General features: G+C 37.8%; 3 protein-coding genes across 7 annotated transcripts; all 3 read right to left on the bottom strand.

The window, feature by feature from the left end:
• Positions 1–1,414: 1,414 nt before the first annotated feature.
• On the bottom strand, positions 1,415–4,683 carry LOC311266508 (protein THEM6-like). The gene is made up of 3 exons (XM_084368903.1): positions 4,574–4,683; positions 3,526–4,030; positions 1,415–2,695 (listed from the first exon to the last, which is right to left on the bottom strand). Exons 2-3 carry the CDS (start codon positions 4,024–4,026, stop codon positions 2,588–2,590), a joined length of 609 nt encoding a protein of 202 aa, XP_084225029.1. The 5' UTR covers positions 4,027–4,030; positions 4,574–4,683; the 3' UTR covers positions 1,415–2,587.
• Positions 4,684–5,538: 855 nt separating this feature from the next.
• On the bottom strand, positions 5,539–8,002 carry LOC311266507 (protein THEM6-like). Its single transcript, XM_084368902.1, has 3 exons — positions 7,895–8,002; positions 6,028–6,535; positions 5,539–5,921 (listed from the first exon to the last, which is right to left on the bottom strand). The coding sequence occupies exons 2-3, from the start codon at positions 6,529–6,531 to the stop codon at positions 5,814–5,816; spliced, it is 612 nt and encodes a 203-aa protein (XP_084225028.1). The 5' UTR covers positions 6,532–6,535; positions 7,895–8,002; the 3' UTR covers positions 5,539–5,813.
• Positions 8,003–8,747: 745 nt separating this feature from the next.
• Positions 8,748–22,003, bottom strand: LOC311267281 (uncharacterized protein). Of its 5 annotated transcripts, none has more exons than XM_084370255.1 (25): positions 21,939–22,003; positions 19,821–19,950; positions 19,370–19,537; positions 19,049–19,186; positions 18,660–18,811; positions 17,936–18,039; positions 17,647–17,836; positions 17,156–17,287; positions 16,756–16,896; positions 16,414–16,549; positions 15,843–15,993; positions 15,452–15,594; positions 14,480–14,591; positions 14,261–14,324; positions 13,956–14,159; positions 13,712–13,857; positions 13,459–13,577; positions 12,341–12,462; positions 12,128–12,225; positions 11,288–11,421; positions 10,778–10,902; positions 10,486–10,631; positions 9,979–10,081; positions 9,728–9,864; positions 8,748–9,455 (listed from the first exon to the last, which is right to left on the bottom strand). In XM_084370255.1, exons 2-25 carry the CDS (start codon positions 19,948–19,950, stop codon positions 9,341–9,343), a joined length of 3,210 nt encoding a protein of 1,069 aa, XP_084226381.1. In that variant the 5' UTR covers positions 21,939–22,003; the 3' UTR covers positions 8,748–9,340. The 5 variants fall into 5 exon arrangements, with proteins under 5 accessions (XP_084226381.1, XP_084226379.1, XP_084226380.1 ...); XM_084370253.1 differs by lacking the exon at positions 21,939–22,003 and adding an exon at positions 21,840–21,875; XM_084370254.1 differs by lacking the exon at positions 21,939–22,003 and adding an exon at positions 20,997–21,080.
• Between the last annotated feature and the right edge of the window lie 585 nt (positions 22,004–22,588).

Here is a 22,588-nt window from a genome sequence, read left to right as displayed (position 1 = left end):
CTTTTTTAAAATTCATTTATGGAAAAAAAAAAAAAAGAAATATTTCTGAGTTTGTATTATAACCTCATTTAATAATGTAAATATTAAAATTCTGAGGTTGAATTTCTTCTCCAAAACTCCGTAGTGCCCCTTTAATGAAACTATTTTACAGCCATATATGCCATTATCACTAAATTAGAAAATGGAAATAATTATTTAAGTTTTCTTTCATGTAGGAAATAAGTTTGTCTCTCTGTTTTGTGATTTTTTAAAAATTGTTCTGTGTATATTTTATGTTATACAATTTATAATAAAATTACATATTTAGTATTAACTAAGGTAAAAAAACAAAAAAGAGAATATTATATATGATTTTTTTTCTTCTAATTTTTCAAACAAATTTGAAAGCTACGTTAAGTAAAATCATAACTATAGTAATGTGATTGTAGTAGAGTAAAAGCACAATATTTCAATTCTCGATTAAAGTTCAAGTATCACAAAACTGGAAGTACAGTATGCGAGTACAAGTACTTGTTCACAGTCACTTCCCAATTGATTTATTGATTCATGACCGAACAATACCTAAATACAGTTTAATAAAAATACTATAATAATTTGTATATTTGTATAATTTGTATATTTGCATGTACCATATAGGTGTCATATAACAGATGTAAAATTTAATTTAATGCTAAATCCAATGATAATGTTAGAATAAAGTACAGGTCAGAACGAGTTTTTCTGATGTATAATTTAATATTTGCAGAGATGGTGCTTTTATTTTGAAGGATTCATGTGTAAAATACTATCAATTAAGTGTGTCTGATTCTGATATAAGTGTGTTCAAACTCTTACTTTAATAGAGGTCCAAACATATGAGCAATGCGTAGGCTCCTTAGGTTATTCTGCAGCTGATGCAGTCCTGTCAGATATTTTACTGGATAATTATTATTGATGCATTAACATGTAGGAAGCCTTGTTTACTTTTTACTTAAATATAGCTGTCAGACTGCAAGTTGCTGACTTAGGTGTATAAAGTAGTGGAAAATGGAAAGTAACAGTACCTAAAAACTTTATCACCATACTAGAATAAATGTACACATTCTGCCACTGCCAAACACCATATACTACGCCCTGCAAAGAAAATGTTTGTCTAAAGGAACTTAACGGGGCACTGAGCTCAAGTTCGAACATCTCTGAATGACAAATTCTTCAAGCGAGAAATTTTAGACTAAAAAACTTCCTTTTTAAACTATCTGCTGGAGTTATTTGTATCAATTAGACAACAATTACATTTTGTTAAGTTCCTGTATCACAGACTTTAAAACTGCACTGGTCACATATCCAGTAGTGTCACTGAGATGTAAATAATAAGGTAGGTACAAATATTAGTCTTCAGTACAGGACAACAAACAAATCACTGATAACTCAAATATAGTTTCCAATGCATTTTTAATTCAAAATGCCTTCAAATAAATAAAGACAGTAAATAAAGTTTGGTACATAAATTAATTTCAACAAATCATATATAATTGGAAAATAAAAGGACAGTGCATATTTTCAAACTTAAACTAACTGGACAGGATTTGTTGTCAGTGCATTAACAAGATAAATAACAGGTCACATACATCTTCATAAAATGATTTTGTTTCCTCTTCATATAGGACGATACATTACTTTGGTCACAAAATAAAGCTTTGATGCATTAAGGGGAAACTTCCAGATTTCAAAAGGCTGCCTCGATAAAACCAAACATTCTCGTTCATTGTGCGTTGCAGGTTTGGAACAGTTTGCTTATTATGATTGTTAATTCAGATCCAAGCATTTTTTCTTGGTATTACATGCAGTTCCAATCAAGAAGCCGACCCTTTAATTGCATGAATTATAATTTGTTAAAAGGAATAAAACTGTACTTAAAAAAATTATCCTTCAAAATCAAACGTTCCCTTTCAGATTGTTACCAGGAATTCAGTTCATCTACTCCCTCGTGTTACACTCTGTGCAAAATGCTGATGGGTAGATTAAACAGCTGTCAGTACATATTCATGACATCCATTCAAGTATTTCATCACATGTACATTTTTTTCATAAAAAGTTGTAATTCTCTGTAAGTGTAAACTACAGCTAATCAAGAGAAACAGGCACAAAAGAATTCTTCTGTTTGTTTCAAAACATGCATCAATGTCAGTGGAAGATTACCTTTTTTTCTCTACATGCTTATCTGAAGGTTTTGCTAAATGAGAATGAAGATGTCTGAAGCAAGTCTATTCACAGTCAACTGCTGAAGAAGCTGCAAGGATAAAGCTACGTCATTGTATCGCAGAACAACTTTCACCACGATCCCAATGCATACAGTACAGTGTGTTTTTAGACATGGAATACCTTACAGTTCAAGTTTTCATACTCGGGTGTCTCAAGTTCAGTATTTCTGTTCACATCATACAAAAATACACAGCAGGTACGATCGACTGAAAAACAGATAAATGGAATCTTGTAAGTCAACTAAAAACTCTACGATGTTTAACTGTTTGTGTGAATGTATGTTACTGTATATGTGCGTGCAATGCTAATGATATGTGCGTCTACACTCATGATACATGGTGCGGCTTCACTTGTTCTTCTCTTCCAGTCCGCTCTCTGCTCTCAGGGCCTGGCTGCTGGCTGTGATGAAGCTAATCCAGTGTTTGAGGTCCTCAGGAAACTCGGGGCATTCAATCTGCACACAAACACAATGTTAACAGAGTGCCAGAGTAGAACTAAAGCCACAGTCTAGTGGAAACAATAATAACAATCAATCTAAGTTTCCAGCTTTTGGACTGTTGGTCATACATATTGTAGCATTTCAAGACATCACTGTGGGTTTTATTAACTTGAGATGGACATTTTTAGAACAGTAGAGGTGAAATTAGTAGCTGATTGATTAATCAGTTGACAAAAAGAAAAATAATAGGCAAGTATCTTAATCCTAATTGATTCCTTTAATTCTTTTTTTTGTAAATAAGTAAATATTTTTTAGTTCCAATATCTAAACTCTGCAGATGTGCTTCTCTTCTTTGCCTTATTCAAGTAAACAGAATATTTGTATGATTTCAGTCTTTTTTTCAGAAAGCCAACTATTTAATATCTCATATTAGGCTTTGAGAAACTGTAAAGGGCATTTTCTGTATATTTTGACAACAATTAACAGAAATAATGATCAGCAGATTAATCAATAATGAAAAGAATTATTAGCCACAACTCTACCAAAGTATAGAACTGCAACAATTGAGTGATTACAAGTCAGCTATTACATTTATAGACAACTATTTTGATAATCAACTTAAGTAATCTTTTAGGAGAAAAAACTCTATGACAGTAATCTGAATATCTTTGAGGTCCGGACAAATGAATACATCCGAGGACTTTATCCTGGGCTTTGGTAAACTCTGATCAACCTTCCGTCACCATTTTCTGATGTTTTATAGACCAGAAAGCTATTAATTAATTGACAATATAATATAATCACCACAGTCATACCAATACTCTTATCCATCTCCTATTTCTCACCTTCCTTTTGCAGACAAACTCAATAATGGTCTCTGGGCTGCAGCGCACCACATTCTGCCTGCAGAGCATGACCGCGGAGACAAAACCATCTGCCTTGGACACAAAGCGCTGCTCCAAGTAAAACGCCTTCTCATCCCATCCCAATACTTTGGTCCGAATCTCAAAAGCCTCACGGAAGGCCAGCGAGCGCCGGTAGCGTATGGTGGAGGCCCCTACTACCATTTTGGCCCCCAGTTTGCGTGAGGCCATGAACAGCCCGTTTCGCATGTAATGATGGAAACGGGCAAAGTCACACTCCCTTAGGTATCGGGAGTTGTTCATGTGGCCCATGTAGTCCAAATCATGGGGAAGGACCATGCCATCAATGCTTTGCTCAGCAAGAATGTCCCATATTCGTGGTTGGAACCACGCCTGGATGAACACCTGGGCCCCCCGTAGGAAGTACCATACATCCAGACTGCAGAAGAGCAGGAGGAGGGCACCCAGCACCAGCAGCAACATCCCTCTGGAACAAATATCAAAAATGGACAAAATATTAGTGACAAGAAACAAAACTGATATATGTTAAGGCATTATATGCTATAAATGATTTATAAACCGCTGCATTTATACTAGTCTACAGCAAAATCCTTTACATAAAAGGAGTTTGTGTTTTCCAAATGCATGACCACACTCAACATTTAATCAAACGCTCCTTTGACCTCATCAATGTCAGAGCAGATGGGTAGAAAAACAAGAGATTAGTGCTTTTTCACTCATTGGCATAACATTAAAGCTAAAAACACGGATGCAACATAATCACCCACTTCAACCTTGAGAGGACCAGGAAGCTACAATAAAACGCTGCTGCATTCAAATGAACGCGGCTCAAGCTGCTGTGACAGCCAAATCTGTTAGCTTAGCTGCTAGCCACCGGTAGTTAGTGGCCTTTGCAGAATAAAGACTTTCTGAACGCGTAAAGTCACTATTTTTAAGTTGAGTCAATATCGAGATTTAAGTAATAACCATAAATACAATATAATTGTATTTTTATGGCTGTAAAACTCACTGTGTGTCTAGAAGAGAGTGCTACCATGGGATGCGATGTAACTTGAAGAAACCGGTAGGAATGAATTAACATGACTTCCGGGTGTGTGACGACACGTACTTCTTCTTCTTCTTCTGTGAGGTTTAACAGCAGCGGACCATTACTGCCACCCCCTGGAGTAGTAAGGCAACTAGCTTTATCCCCTATTTTCTTTTCGCTCCCCCATTCCTCACAATGATACTCACATTATTTTAAATTGAATGTAGATTTCTTCCTTTTATCTGCTGATCCAGCTGCTGTTGTCACTCTCATGACCTTCTTCCTTAAAACTGTGCCCTTTACCTCTGAAAGTGTAATCTAGGTATCAAAGTTCATTTATTGTCATTTTACAACACAGGATTGCAAAATGAAAGAAAATATATTCAGTTCCTTACACACATACACACATATATATATATATATGTATATACATATATATATACATTTTATTAATCCCCTCCGATTACCCAGAATGCCCATATCAGCAGGAACCAATATGAATGTGACCTCGGTGCCTTTTTGAATGAATTCGGAGACAGTGATTCACTACAGACATGAACCTTGTTTGGATTGATTTGATCAGCCTGTCTTAAGGCCATCAAAATGGCATACAAATCAACTGTATACATACACAGTTAAGAAATATGAAGTTCGTCTGCATATCTCACCTCCAGGACTTTGTATATTTACATCCTTTATGACTGTAAAACTCGCTCAACAAACCAATTTTCTAAATATCTACTTCTTCACTCTCAGACTTTTGTTATATTGCATCTTTTTCTTATTTGTAACCACCATCAACAATTTTCTCTTAGTTTTCAATTCTTTTTTACAGTCAAACATCTAACTAAACTCTGTCTAGGAGTCATGTTAGAAGTGTGGGAAGCTCTCTGTACAGCTGTTTGTCTATAAACACAGTGAGGACATAAAAGTGCATCAACAGGACCTCATAATGGATTTGTTTTATTGCTGCCATAATACAAGAAGATACACTTTCCAATCATATTACTTTCCTTTTAATGGATAGGTAATCTGTTTTTAGCCTCACCAAACAATGCTGACATAGATAAGTAGTGGGTCTGAGTGAGGCTCATTTTCAGAAGTGTAGGCACAAGTGTGTTTAAGTCCAGTAGTTGAGAAGAGACGACAAATGTCTCTCTCCAGGGGCTAGTAAATTAGCCAGGTTACAAAAGCCAGTCTCAATAGCTGCCCATGCAATCCCTTATTTGTTCTTCTCGTCTAGTCCGCTCTCTGCCCTGAGGGCCTGACTGCTGGCGGAGATGAAGTTAACCCAGTGCTGAAGGTCCTCTGGAAACTCAGGGCACTCCACCTGCAAGGAGCAAGACATAAGCTCAATGTCAATCAATTATCAGAGGCCTTTTTAATTTCCTTTCTGGTGTAAAATCTGCATGTGTGTTTGATAATCTGTTCCTTACCTTCCGCTTGCACAGGTGCTGCATGATCTTGTCAGGGCTACTGCGTATGACACTCTGCTTGCAGTACATGACGGCACACACCAACCCATCTTTTGTTGACACAAATCTCTGCTCCAGGAAAAAGGCTTTTTCATCCCAAGTGACGATTCGGCTCCTCAGCTCGTAGCCCTCACCTATACACAGAGCCCTGCGGTATCGGATGGTGGTGGCCCCCACGACCATGGACCCTCCCAGGGCTCGCACTGCCTTGAACACACCGTTACGTACGTAGAGAGAGAAGCGGGCAAAGTCACACTCCCGAAGGTAACGAGCATTGTTCATGTGGCACATGTCGATGTCGTTGGGAGTGACCCGGCCTGTGATGGTCTGCTCTGCTGTGACATCCCAGATTATCGGCTGAAGCCAGGCCCGGAGGATCACAACACCTGCCTGCAGAAAGTACCACACATCCAGAGTGCAGAAGAGAGCCAGCAAGGCTGCGAGCACCCACAGCACCCACCACATCTCTCTAGGGAACAGACATACAGTACACAAGCAGAGGAATGCAGTGGGGTTACATTGATGTGTAGACTGAAGTAGAGGTATGGCAGTTATGGTGGGAGAAAAACAGGAACTAAAGGTGAAAATGACTCGTTATTTTGCAGCTTGTATTCATCATATTGCTACCTTTCATAAAAGAAAGTGACAAACTAACAATCTTTATATCATTTAGTATTGAAGCCTATTTACATCACTTTGTGTTTTAGTTTTAAAAATCCCTGATGTGTTGCTTTGACAGGCAGCTCGAGGAGAAGAGTTCTCCAGGAAACAGCCATTTCTTTACATTTCAGCAGCACAACAGGTAAGTTTGTCCAAACCATTTCTTCCCTAATAAAAAAGGGGCATCTTACTTTAATCTGCATTTTTCTGACTGACTCAGCACTACACACAAGCAAACAGGGGCTCCATATTTGCACGAAACTCACTTGAATGCAGATAAGAAGAATTAAAGCACAGTGATTGACGTTTATAGTGGTCAGTAATTATATAGCAAACAATGCTCACCCTTTTATTTGCAGGCATATTTCTTTCTATGTGTATTTAATTTCATATTTTAAACAAACAAAAAGGGAAAGTAGTGTTTAACCACCATAACCTGCAGTAAGCTGATGTGTTTTAATGTTATCACCCAGTGTCGCCCCTAATGTTGACATGAAACCTGTGCCATATTCTTGAGGCAATCCTACCATCATTTTACAGTCCTATAAACAAGCCCATTGCGATTGTTTCAAAACGAGTTTGAGCGTTTTCACTTTGCAGGATACATGTGAGCGGATACTGATTTAACAGGTGTACACAGGTGAGAACAGGTTCTACAGGAAGGGCAGGCCACCTCTGCAAAAACTCAGCATGTCGCAATTCATGAATAGTTGAGAGTAAATGACTTTGTCAATCCCAAACGGTTTACTAAAATATATAAAATCTATTTCAAAGAATAGTAGACCACACAGTAGACACAAATCGTCGCTAGCAAGGCTATGCTAACTCTGAGATTCAGAACGAATGATATGGAAAATCAGTGCCAGGATGCAGAAGTAGCTAATGAACAATAATGTACTTATAGTAGAGTTTAACAGTCTGACAGTAATGTGAGGTCAGACATGTCATTGACGAAAGTTGAAAATAATGCTGTAACATTTTGTTATTTGAAATTTAAGCTAACGTTTCCATTAACGCTGACAGGTCAGAGGTTTAACTACTTGTTGAGGGAAGTTTGTATCCATGGTTTTCGGTCTGACTTCATGGCAACGTCAACAAACGGATAAAGTAAAGCTAATATTAGTCACAACTTTTGGTATATACATAAAACAACACCCAGTACACTCACCTGCTTCTGTCCGAGTCACCTGTTTCGGCTCAGACCCAGTGTGCCGTCCTCTCCGTCCATACACTGAACACACCGCGAGTGACTGGAATGTTTAAATATGCGCTCCAAACATTTCCGGTTACAGCCTTCAAAATAAAACAATAACTGACGGAGGTTCGTCGACGTTAAATCTGAAATAAAGCGTACAAATATTAAATGATCGAAGTTCTTTGGAGTAATCCGTTTTATTGTTAAAGCAATTACTCTTCTTGTCACATATTGGCCATAAATGTATTCAATATGGTTTTTCGAATTCATGGAACTTTACTTTGAAGAGAAGTGTTTCACTTCCTCTCTCATTTGGTATCAGTGGCTGTATCCCTCTACAGCGCATGCGTGGGCGGCGATGATTGGTCCTACACCATGCATTGATTTCATTGTGGATTAATTGATTATATATGGTTGATTTCACATACACAAATGCAGAATAACAAAGATCACCCCTAATTGTATAGATTTCTTATGCAAATTTAAAGAATCAAAACTCTTAACACTCAGACACCGAAAAACGTAATGACACCATCAAGCTGTATGATAATGTTCCCAGACAAATATTTTTTTGCTTCTTCATAACCCCAATTATTCATTTTTTAAAACAATTTAAGATATTTTTTCCTTGCACCATCATGTGGAGTACATCTGCTGTTTGTATGTGATTTTTTGAAGATTTCAAAAAGGTTAATGAACCAAGACTCAACCTAGCAATATTTTAAAAACAGCAATAACCCCCGTAGGTAAACAAACATTGTAGCCTCAGTGTATTTTAGTTATGTTTTAACCCTTGACAATGTTGAATTATAAGGCAGGACACAGCTGTTTTGCAATGACTTTTATTATTGTCATATAAAAAAAATCTATACAAACAGTCCAAACTGTTGGCAAACATTATAAACATACAAATCCTACTTGTTTGTTATTTAATTGAACATCAATTAGCTTTAAGATATGACTCAAAGAAAGAAGTTGTTTCTATGTATCTGAATTAGAAGAAAGTAGAAGTGCTGCATCCATCACTCTGTCCCTTTTTTGCCAATTCTTTATTCTTCTATCACCAGTTAGACAAATACAAAAACTTTAAATTCTTATAATCCAAGAAAGAAGAAAAATATGGAAATTGAACTTAATCAAAAAAGTTAAAAGCAACGATTAACTCAAACACAAGTGTCTCAACAGAGAAATCCAACAACTGCCCGTCACTGTTCATATCAAATAAAAGTGATGTCAGGACAAAAAGACCAACCAAAACTTCACCTGTATATTCAGCTTAAAACAAAATTATAAAGTGCATATAAAGAAAAAAACCTTCTGGATTCTAAGGTTTAATGTACCGGTAGCGCTTTCTCAACGTCTCTCTAGAGAGCGTGAGGTGTATCCAACTTGCTTTAACGTCAAAGTTTTTCCTTAGCTTCACTTAATTTGACGAGAACGCTGTTCCATCACCATTTTCTTCATGTCATGGTCTGCTGTGAAGTCACTCATGTCAAGCTCGTGTCCTGGGCCAGCCAGTGGCTCATATTGGTGTCTGGAAGAGAGAGTACAGTCAACTGGGAAAATAACAATGCAGTGGACATTTAATGGGATGTGATAAAGGTTCTGGACTCATGTAACTGCCTGTGTCTTTATTTCCACAGAAACCCCAGGAATAAAATAAGTCAATTACTTAAAAATGAAAGTAAGAGATGAAGTCACTTTTGAGTTGTTTCTGATACATGTCTAAACATGTATCAGTCTTTTAGGTGGCCTTTATTGGTAACTGATTTTTGTATTATTGTCAACAGCAGTAAATGTACTCACCGTTTCAGGTGGTCCTCAATGGCCTTGCGTTCATACACGGTGCCGTATATTGTTTTCACAGGATCAATAAACATCTTCTTGGTGAGTGGACAGATCAGGTGTTGGGGTATAAACTGTGGCGCAGTGTCTACCAATGTCTTGAAATAAAACATACAATAAACATTTTGTTAATGTAAAGCTTGTAAAACAGCAAACATGTAATAAAAAAAGTGATATCAACTACTAATAAGTATATATCAGAGCCAAAGTACTTTCTCCATATCATCCAGTGAGTTTCCTGCTGTTTCCTCTGTATGTTTCTCAGCTTCTCGTTCATACGTCTCGCGGCTCGTCAGGAATTCCTCGGCCAAAATACTTCCAAAGAAAAAATTAATAGGCAAGTCAAATACTTGATATTTCATGTTTAATTTTATGTAACGTCAATACCACTGACAATCTTGAAAAACCTTAGCAATATAAAGGAAATACTTTTTTGAAGACTTGCTATACCGAACTGCAAAAATTATTTGATCGCCAGTTTCTCTCAAAATAGCCTTATTCTTCCAAGACAGTAAAAATGAAATCACTCTTCTAAGGATTCTTAATTCCCTCTTCATATGCCTGCCATACAAAACTGAGTCAACAGAACTGACTGAACTTTGGTCATAAGCTGTGATAAAAAATTAGCTTTGGTGCCAACCTGTCCTACCACAAAGTGTGACCTATTAACTCCTGTGTGTGTGTGTGTGTGTGTGTGTGTCTGTGTGTGTGTGTGTAACCTGTCCAGTGGATCTTCAGGCTCTGGGATGATGAGTAGTCCATACACAGCTTCAAGGATCTCTCTCATGGTGATGTGGGCATTGTAGTTACGGTCAAATATGTTGTGGCAGATGCGGCCCACACTGTTGACATTGCAGTGGTACACCTGTCAACATGTTAAGGACACACTGCTAACATAACATTACTTTGTTAGCACTGCACAAATCCTTTGGCCATGCATTCTGTGAGTCTCTACAACAAATCAATACAAATAAAGCAAACATTTCAGCTGTTTGTATTTTGGCAGGATACTCTTGTGATAAAGCGGACGAGTGGAGGCTTCACTGGGTAGTCCGGACCGAACTGGCAGTACAGCTCAAACCCTCCTTTCTCATACGGCGTGTTAGGAGGACCCTCCATGAGAATCTTCCAGAAGGCTGAAAAGATGGAAAGTGCCAGTATAATCGTTTAAGCCATGCCAAAATGCAGTTTATATATTTATTGTCAAAAAATTTGAAAATAAACCATTCATTTTATTATTTACATGAGAAAAATGTGACATAAAAGGCTAGACATCAAATCAAAAAGAAAACATGAGACCAAAGAAAAAATAAAAATAAAAAGGAAAACAACAAATCAAGTTCATAAAAAGAAAACTGTTGAGATGCAGAGAAAACTATGAAGTTACTGATATGGAAAAAACAGGGCTATGTGGCTTCATATGACTGCATGCATAAAGGAATGCTGTGTTTGTCTTTAAGCACAGACATAAAAAACATCACAAACATGCATTAGACCAAAACGCAATAACACGCCACTTACTGAAGTCTTCCTCTGATGGAAAGACCCTGAAGAAGGGATGCGGGTCACAATGCAGGCTCCTCAGCTCCTCCAGGATACGCTTGTCCTTCTCCAAACCCCACCCCCCTAACATCGGCATCTCCTTTTTCAGAGTACTATTTAAAAAAACAATGCTTCAAATGAAATGCAAACACTTAGTAAGTAAATACACCCACAATATAATGTGATTGTTAGTGCTTGAAATCCCTGAACAAAGGGACTATACCTCCTCTCTTCTGAACAAATAGACCTGGCCTGTTAGATATTTAAAAAATCAATGCAAGACAAGGTGAAAAGCAAAAATAAAATAAAATAAAATAAAATCTCCCATCACTCTTTCATGTGCCGTTTTAAATTCCTTCACAAGTTGCTTTGAATTTTAGTTTTAGGGATGGCAATGTCTGCTGGTTGATCCATTAAGCAGTCCAGACTGAAGCATCATCTTCATCAACCTGTTAGCGTGCTAGCATTAAGCTCAAAACACCACTGTGCAGCAAGTACTGCCACTAGCTTTGGCTCTAGACTCTTGTTTACACCCATCAACACATTTTTGGCAGCACTCGTATCTAACAAAGATGCTTTGTTTAATGTGTGTTTAAAGTTTGTCAACTCGTTCTTTGGGCTACAATTAAAATCAGGTTATGGTTTTAAACAGGAATGATAGTACGTTGATCAATTTGTTTCACATTGAAATATGACAGCAGGTTAAAAAAAAACAAAAAAAAACAAAAAACAGTTTTCAGCAGATGGATGTGGTCCTATTGAGCTTACTTGACCAGGTTTATTATCAGCCTCTATATAATGGCAGCTTCTATCACTCACCACTCTGTCACTGTCACTTTGCTGTTTATCTGGCTTGGCAGGGACGTCTCTGGATATTCATCATACCCGTGTGTAGTGAAGATCCTTGTCAAAACTTTCTAAAAAAAATTACAGAGACAAATTAATTAGCACATCGAGACAATGTGCAAAGTTTGTGTATAATGTTTATATCACTTCCAACAGATTGGTGGACAATGATCTACAACCACTAACCTCACTGATGGATGATGGGTCAAGTTTTTCCTTGAGTGTCCTCTGCTCCAAAGACAGAACGGTCTCAATCTCAAAGAGCCTCAGACCATCTTTGGCTGTCTGTGGTTTGAAACAGCAGCCACCTGGAAGCAATACAGATGTGAGGTGAAGAGATTACAAAGAGTCTGAATAACTGCACAGTAACAGACTTTGTGAAGAGAAATTATAATGCAAGGTAAAAATATCTTACTACTTTGTACATATACATATATTATGTTCTTTTTACAAACATCCTTGCATTGTGAATCAATGGAACAACAATTTTCAGTACAGTCAAATAAAATGATGCACTGTATGGTATTAATTTCCCTTTTCCAGGGGGCCCCAAGCAGCCGCTTAGTTCGCTTATGCCCCGGGCCGGCCCTGTGTTTAGCCTTTTGGGGGTTTTGAAGAGCACTGACCACCATTAAAAACATAAAGTCAAGTTTAACGGTCACCATGTCACGCTTAGTGCAAACCATAACGCAACAGGCCTTCGATCTGGAATAAATGATGTGATGGTTGTGAGGCTTACTGGTGTGCAAACATGCAGGTTATGGACTGGCCACCCTGTTGTCTGGATTTGAATTTGATCGAATACCCAGTGTCCCACTGGCAACAACAGTTGCTGAACTTTGTACAGCACTCGCAGCAGAGTGGGAAGCAATTCCACTGGGCGAAATCAAACCCCCTTCTTTTCCATTACCAGTCGAGATGCTAAGAGAGGTCATACAAGCTATTGGGTAAATTACTTTGTTCTAGTTCAATAATTTGGTTCAGTTTGTTGAGAAATGATGATCTGAACAAAGATATTGAATGTAGGAATAAAAGTGACGAAAAACTATTCTTATACTAAAGTAGACCTAAAACGCAATGAAAATGCAATAATGCTGAAGGGAATTAACAGTCAGCAACATTAAAGACTTTACAACGAAGAGGACAAGATCAATAAATTTCAATAAAGGCTTAGAGTCAGTCAGAATGTGCAGAATGTTTTATGGCGTATATTGCTTTATTTTCACACCATTCGATGCATGATTTTAGGAAGTATATTAAAGGGATTTAAATAAGGATGCAACTGTTTTTCAAAGATACCAAACCTGTTGCATTGCTGATTCCATGCAGCATGTTGTTTTCCACATTTCCAAGAAGAATTGAATCCACAATGATGTCAGCTTTTATCAATTTGGCTGTGACAGCAACTGGCTCTATGGAGGATCTATGGAAAGATTAAAGATTTAAGTGATGTCATTGTTGCTCACAGTAAGACGTTCAATATACAGTATGTACAGGTCAAGTCAAGTATACTGTGTGGTCAATGTACCATAACTGTATAGAACAGAGAAATCTTACCCAGAATCATTTCCATCAGTGAGACAAACGATCCGAAGTCGACAGTCTGGGAACCTCGTCTTGACCTTTTCCAACTCGACCGCTCCACGTCGAAGGGCGTCGTACAGAAGGGTACATCCACTCGCCTCGACGTTACGTATGTGTTCCTACAATTTAGAAACGTGTTAATCTTCATTTGATTAGATCCACATTTAACTAAAATAAAAGGACAGATAAGGCAAATCTAAGACACGTCTGAATTTACCTTGAACTTTTCCAGATTTTCAGTAAATGTGTGGAGAGTTTTCACCATGGAGTCGAACTTCACAAGGCCAATGATATGATGAAAATCATAAGCCATGCTCCTTGTTGCAAAGTTGTCAAAGAGCTCTTTCACCACATTGATTTTCTTTATCTCTGCACTTCCATAGCATTCTTCTTCCATGGAGGAGCTCGTATCTATCAGCACCTGGTGAAAATTCAAGTCCAAAAAATAAAAAAAAATAATAAACCAAAAATATCACATTTCCTTTGTCAGTCCAATGAACAAGACAAGAGACAAAGTGTTACCAAAATTGCTTCTTCAGGACTCCTGGTTGTGACAAATGTTCGGTCATCTCTGTGGTCACCAGTCCTGTGTTAAATGACAAAAAACAGCAACAAACATAAAAATCAGCATACAGAATATAAAAGAAAATACATCAGCTGCGACATTGTGGCACTAGCCATCAGAGTGCTTTGTTGCAAACATAAACATAAAGTGGATGCAAGATATTATAAGGTCCTTACCTGGCCGCCAACAGATTCACATCCACAGTTTTTACTTTGCCGTCAAGACAATCGTGCACGTTGATCATATCAGGGGATCCTTTGTCTTTATGCGAATACACACCAAGGTTGTCTGATGAAAAGAAAAAAAATGTATTACATGAAACAATTTACATTATATATCTTCCCAAAAACATGATGCTAAATATCAGAGGCAATATGGAAACCAATGGGGAGTTCTCTTCCATTACGTTCAATCTCTTCACTGTGTATGTAAGGAGGCATCGCTGTGACCTAAATGCAGATTCTTGACAGATTCGTCATGTTCGTTGATGCCCATACACACAAGTGAATGTTTTGCTCTTGTTTGTTGCTTTTTGGTCGATTTGAGAAGATCCAAAGAAGAGATTCTTCTAAGATTTAGGATAGGCAAATTTTTCCCCCAAATCGGGACATCGGGGGCCCTTCCTTGCTCACTGGTAATCTCCTGCTGTCCAGTTCATCCCAGTGGTGGAAGAATTACTCACATCCTTTACTTGGGTAAAAGTAGCAACACATAAAAGTAAAAATATGGTTACAAGTATGAAAGAAGTATGAAATGGTGTCCCTCAAACTACCGGTGCTCATGGAAGGGAATACTTCCGGGGCAAGACTTCTGACATGAATGATCCAGGTCTTCACCCTAAAGAAGGCGCAAGCTGGTATGTGTTGGAGTATTTGTATTGTTTGTAGCCTGATGAAATAAAGGCCTTTTACATTTTTTAACTCTCCTTGAGTGCCTGGACTTTTTTTTTTATTGTGGTCATAAATCGTCTATTCTAGCACAGACATTTTCAGCATTTTCACATTTTTAAAATCATTGATTTTTGAAAGCTAAAATCTTCTCCCCTCTGGGAGGAGGCTTAAGCCGTGTTTCCATAAAGAAGTCAGATCCAGCTTAGTTCAGTTCATAACACTGTCAGAAATAATCAGGACTGTGATTTAATGCAGTACCTTTACTCAGCAACACAAGGCAGGCCCCGTGGTGTCCCAACTCCTTCAAATGCAGCGGTGGGGTCACATTGAGGTATTGATTGGAGGGAGATTTTAAATCTTCTGCCATACTTCCAAAAGTCTTCTCAAGATTTATCTGAAAGCTGTCATTTAATTGCACAAGTTAGTGAAAACTGCAATAGAGCTGCTTTTTTCCCCACAATTGATTATTCATTTTCACATTCCAATATGTTTTTTTTTTCACTTTCTTTTCATTATTCAATCGCATAATCAAAGTTAAATATATCTACTGAGGATCATCTGCAAGAACACTAGAACAAACTAAATACTTGTAACAGGAAAAAAGCATCTCTTTGAATTTATAAAAAGTAAAAAATCTAGTTATACATACTTCTGGCCAGTTGTCTTGTCATTGTGAATCCAAAGAGGGTATGTTCTAATGAACGGAGGCAGACTGAGCAGGATTTTTTCAATGTCAATGGCTCTCTGTAATGACGTTTCACGCAAGACCTCTTCACTGCAGTTTGGAATTTTCTCCCCATCTAAACAAAAGGTTGGATAATTAAGTGAAGCTGATTACATCTGTTGGTTCAAAAATAATACATTACATTTTATAAATACTATTTCTGAATCTCCATACAGTTGGGATAAACATGCCACAAGCAATCATAATCAGAGAGCTAGATGCAGACAATATGTGATCCATACAACGGCAACGTAGAAGGTGTTAGTGACTTTAACGAGGCTTGACGTTCCAGTGCCAATAGCTTTAATCTAAGTAGCTCACTGCAGCTGCCTCCATATCTTGCTGCAAAGAGCCTTTTTCAGTTCAACAATAGCAGCTTCCCAATGAAAGTGAAAAAAGCTGAGCAGCTGAATAAACGCGGAGCAGCTACCTTCATTTTCTTCCACAATGTGTTTCCTCATACCTGCTGTGTTACATATCAGCGTTTTAGTTTTACCTTTGATTTTCCGGAGAACATACGCTCGTTCAAGGGGACCAGGTACACCAGGTACTCTGACTGGTTCGCAGAAACGGCTGCCATCTTCTGACGTGAGAGTGATTGGCGCATAGATCTCAAGATCTGATTCCTGTATCTGTCAAAAATAGTCAAAGCAGAAATTACCTTAAAGCATTAATAAATATTCTAATCATGTATCACCTATAGGCTCAAATTCAAGGCAACTTCTAGAAAAGGTGTTAAAAGATATTACATCCACACAAAATATGAGTACATACTTCAGAGACTTCAGTCTAAAGTTACCCTTAACAAGCTCATATCGAAACCTTAATATCATCACACCTCTGCCTCTGATACGAGATGTGCCCAGCAGTACTGTGAATTCTCAAAGACGTCCAGGTCCTCAATGACTTTCTCTCCTTGTCTTCCACGTTGAGGCAAAAGCTCTCTGAAGAGCATGTAAAGGCCTTCAATAACTGCAACCTGCAAAAAAACAACAAAAAGGAGACCTGAAGACATGGGTACTGGTGAAAGAACACTTTGTGTAAAGGTTCAGTTCACCCAAATTTGAGGAAAACCTCCTTTTGAAATGGTGCAGATGGTGACAATTTTGTGTGCCGAGATATCTACTGCTCTGACCACTAATACGAATCCTCAAAATAAAATCCAGCACACTAGAACATTTCAAAAAGTGCAAAACAATAGGTCGTTAAAGTCAGAATCATATCAGCTCGTAGTTTACCTTCTGATTCCTGGTTAGTGTTTCATTCCTGCTGAATAACTGATACAAACTTTGGGCGAGAGGGTGACATCCAGTCAGTTTCCGTATGTAAGAAATTAGTTTCTTTGTTTTCTCTCCCGTATAACGATGTCGCTAGAAGGAGAGAGAGAGAGAGAAAAAAAAAAGTATTTCGAAACAAAGCCCACATCAGAAGTTCGGGTAAAATTAAATTTACAATGAAGCAACTTTTAGCTTTTTCCATAGATTTGCCATCTGTCAGATCAGTTAAATGTTACGTTTAATCTGGAAACGAAACTATGAGCTATAATTGATAAGCTATAAGCTAAATGCTAATGTCAACATGCGAACCGAAATCATGATCCACAATGACAACGCTAACATGCTGATGCGAAACAGAATTAATCGGTACCATGATCAGCCTTAGTTTAGCATGTTAGCATGCTAGTGTAAGTACAGTAGAGACTGATAATGTATTAAAACATAAAACTTACAAGGACGTAAAGTGAAGACAAGAACACGCTGATTCCTTTCTGGGATTGTTGGACTGAAGGCACAACATCGTTGATGAAGAATGTCTCCTCGTACGAAGTCTCATCACAAAACGTGGACAAAGAGAAGAAAACTTTTGACCCTTCAGAGATTCCACAACTCTGCAGTGTGTCGCCGCCACAATGTTGACCTCTGCAAATATAAAAGGCAGAAGAAAGCACAGAAGTACTACGAGAGAGACGATCATAATAACCATGATATCAATGCTTGATGTCGTTAATTCTAAATTACTTGTAATAAAGGACGTGTGCTGGGATTCCACTCTCATTTGCCAGCTTGAGTCTCAGACTGGTTATGGTGTCACTTGCCAAGTTCACTTTCACCTCAAAGTCTCCCTGTATGAAGAAAATAAAAACCGTTTAAGCAACAGTTTAGTCTAGAATAACCGTATATGTTATTTATAAAAATCAACGCGACCCTCAAAGCGGTTAGTGATGACATTTAAATGTATTACTTGAAATTCAGATTTCTGTTGATTCTGTTGATTGGAAATGTATATCGAGTGATTTCTGACCCTTTTCTGACATCTGTTATCACCAATTTGTTTTTTTAATAAGTCAAGATTGTTACATTGAACCAAGACAATGTAGAAACTCCTCAAGTGTAAAAAGTTAAATGACTTAAACACAAACAAAATAATTCATCCTCTCCATCATCCACAATATTAAAATAGGTAAACATACAAGTGCTTCCTGTCTTCCGAAGAGCACCGAATTTGAAACATATTGCTAGTCAAGATTTCTCCCACGGGGTATGGAAGTTGCAAAATGCACTTTGTGATCAGAACCGAGTACACATTACTAAGGTTAGACACTTATCTTGTTAACATAATGGATGGATAATATTTTCAAGTGTATCTTTTAAGGCAAATCAAAAATATTCAGCTTGTACAGTTACATCCATATCAGTGGCTTGTAGCATCCTTAGTTGTAGTATGACCATAATTAAAACACACCTTGAGCATGATGTGGCATCGAACCACACTGTCTCCATAGGTTTCACCAATCTCTCGTTTTGGTATCTGCGGAGCCTGTTTCAGGTTTTCCTTCGGTGTAAAGATGGCGTAAATTACGTCTCCATTCTGGATATGTCTGTCTTTCAAAGACCCTGCATGAGGAGACAAAATGTAAGTTGATATAGTTGATTTTGCATTTACACATCCAGCAGTTACAGAGCAATATCAGCATTTATTTGGAGTCGTTTTTCTGGCCACCTGATGACTGTAACTCAAATAGTTGCACTACTTTAAACTCTGTTAAGGGTAAGGGCTAAGGAAAAAATCTTGGCAATATAGAAGGTAGCATCTAGTAAATTTCTCTTCCAAATGTGTCCAGGTCTGCTCACATGTGTTGAAGAAGGGATCATCTGTCAAGGGCATCCCATCGATTGTGTAGAGACAGACTCCTTTAGAATTGCCAACAGTTTCAAGATGACCGATCCTCAACATCAGGTCCTCAACCGTGTTCTGCGCTGGATCCATATCTGTATGTTCAATACAACAACTGTTAAGCTGGTTAAGTTTCCTGTGGATGTCTGATTACCATATTGCATTCATCACATCTTATTTCTAACACAACACAGCCCACTGTATAAATCAAAAAGTCAGTGTCTGGCCTAAGTTATCTAATGATCAGAAATTGATTATAAAATACATGTTCCTCTTACCTGTAATATGTTTTGGTTGAGGACATTTCGGGTATGTGTACTGCAGACAGAACGGCTCCAATGACTTTTGCACAGGTGTCACAGTTTGAACTTTGCGCTCTGGGGCTCTGAGTCTTTGAATGAAGTTTTGCAGAGCTGAAAAACGATTCTTCTCGACATGACTGAGACCTGTCAAAATGTGGGCGCAATATTAGTATTTGACTTATTTAGCACATACAAATTAATATTTACAATATAGAGGTCATTTAACTTTTGGACTTTTGAGTTGAACCAACATGTGTGATAGTGTCAAGAAACTGAATTTTAAACAAACCACTTAAAAAGGTATATTAAAGTACTGTCATGTACATCGTTTCTATTTTTCTGGTCACCCAATACTATGGGCAAGTAAACTGGTTTTCACTAAGTCCAGCCAAAATGTTTTTTTTTTTACAGTTGAGGTTCATCTCACCAATGTTATTTAGATCTTCATCTGTAACACCATCCAAGAAATCTCGCTCATCCTTGACGCCCAACTGGAAAAACTGATTGTAGTAAGATTCCAGTCTGAACTGCTCAAGTATGTTGAATATTGCACCCATCTAAACAAAGACAAAGATACATTATTTATCAATCACACTTTCTATTTGAACACTTTTCACAAGTGGAAATTGGCGAGACAAAAATATGATCACTACTATACTAGTTACAATGTTTACTTAAATTTCAAGCTGCGTAAAAATGTCCACTCTAGCTGGCAGCATTACTTAGGACGCCCCATGTTTCATGTGGAAAATATTATCTTATGCAGTGTAACAGATGCCGTTGGCTTCTACAGGTTGGACCTGGCAGCAGACAAAATGACAGGTAATAAGTAGACTATAGGTAGTGTTCAACAAGGCAGGAACTGGAACATTATATTTACCACTTTTTGAAGGACGGAGCTGTGAGATGGACTGTTTATGTATTGATGGACAGAGTGCTGGTATATTATATGTGAGGATGGAGCTGACCCCTAAACGCTGAGAAGACTGAGTCGACTTTTGTCAGTCAAATCAATACACTTGTTTTTTGGTGCGTTGATGTACTTTACAAATTGTGGCCACTAATGTTTGAAGGCATGAAAACACGAGTTATACTGCAAGCTAAACAAGAGACTCATGTAGGCTGATAATGACTGGCAGGCAACAGCATATTTTTGTTCATAATGTACTTGAAATATACATTATCAAGATGTATATTTCACCAAAAAATGTAATTATAACAAATTTACTTATCAATGTTTAACTTTAGTGTTTGTTGTAATTATGCATCTTTTTTCCTAATTTCTTTTCAAAATTATAAACAGCATCATATTGCAGTGTAGCGGGTTAGTACTCTATCTTGATTTGTGTAGTTGAAATAATGGCGCGCACACAGCCGCTGTCCAGCTCGACCCACATTTAAGCTAACAAAGTTATGGACAACATCAAGCTAACAGAGTTACCAACATGTACAGCAACTTGCTCTACATACATTTCAATCATCCAACATCATCACAAACACTAGTTGTTGTTGTCGGGAACTTATCTCTACATGTACAGCTAATAAAACACACTTTTGTCCGTAATTAATAGTATTTTGGCGGAGCTCTGTAGACGAAACCTACCACGTGGTCCGGTACCAGCAGACTGGTGACTACTTACGGGGTGCGCCTGTGAAGCAAGGGCCCATCCGAGTGTGGCGTTCAAACACCGTAGTAAATCTCAGTGGCTTGATACAAAATAATACAAACCATAATGAAGACAGACAGGTAGTAATGGCAAGTGAGATCATTAGCTATACTAACTCTGTCACAGTAGCACCCCGTTGCCACAGACCACAGGCTCCAACGCCCTTTAAGGCAAATAAAGACAGACAGCAGCGTAGGATTGCAAATGGAAATCTTTTATTCATTACTGTTCCTATCTACACAGTTATTTTGGTATGAAAACCAGCATCTCAAATTTAGCCAAGTAGACTACTGAATCATATATTCCTGATATTTAAACCCAACAGGCAAAGCTTTCCCGTACCAATATGGCGGCCGCACTGACGCATATACTGAACGGACGATGGACAGCAGTGGCTAATGTAATATCCATTTGTTCATCTCTGACTAACCACATCCATATGACATGCTTACATGCCTTTACTTACTTACTTTATATATATTTATAGGCTATATATATATATATATATATATATATATAGGCCTATGTTATAGTCCCCTGGGATTTATTTTGTTGAATATTTCCTAGTTAGTGACTCCTCTGTGTAGATCCGACACAACAGCACCTTATTATCCGCTGCAGCTGCTGTTTATTAACAGTCATACTGTCAAAAGTACACAAAGTAACGAAAGCACAAATTTAAATCGTTATTTTCACCCCTCTCACACCGATTGTTGAATGTAAACACGAACTGTATTTGTAGGTGATGATGAGTAAAGATAAGAGCAGCAGTGACCCACCTGAACAAACTCACGAGTCATTTGGAGAAACTAAACAGATGCTGTTATAAAAAAAACTGCAATATAAGTAAGAGAATAAACAGAAAGGAGCAATCGTACCTTCGGTCAGCGGTCTTGTGACACTGGTCTGTATCACTTTCTACTAAGAGGGAGTGGCTTGTAGGAAACGAAACCTAAATCATCTAACCAAACACAGCACCAGTATCAGATTTCTTTTGGCCATCTGTTGGTGAAGCTGGCCACATTGTGCTGCAGGAATGTCAATAAGCTCTGGGCTGTCTTGCCTTGTTTTCACCTCACTATTAACAGGGTTATACCAGACTCACTCAATGTCTATACATGCCTTATGTTGTTCTTTTCAAGTTACTTCCATGATTTGGCATGTTTTCCATTTATGAAACTACTGCAATTTAAAATTATTTAGATTTTTTTGGCCTGGGTACCTACATGTTTTTAAACAGCACAATGGAGAGAGAGAACAGCCAGTATTTATCAGTTGCACTGAAAATTATAATGTCTGTCAGTTTCCCCCTCTAGTAATTTCTTGTAGGCTATATGTATTTAAATCTAATGCTTGAATGTAGTCAATGATCTAATGTAAAACGGCCTACATTCTGCTCCTTCCATCATATTTTTTAAGTTTGTTGGTACCTTTCAGGTGAGGACAAATAAATCCTTGGACCTCAGACGTTAGACAGATGCTCAAGGACCCATACAGAAAAATAAAGTTTGAATATGAAGGCTAAATT

This window comes from Pagrus pagrus, assembly GCF_965226575.1.
Source record: "Pagrus pagrus genome assembly, chromosome: 12".
NCBI classification, from domain to species: Eukaryota; Metazoa; Chordata; class Actinopteri; order Spariformes; family Sparidae; genus Pagrus; species Pagrus pagrus.
The sequence above is the reverse complement of the archived record's forward strand: the minus strand, read 5'-3'. Positions and strand labels throughout refer to the sequence as shown.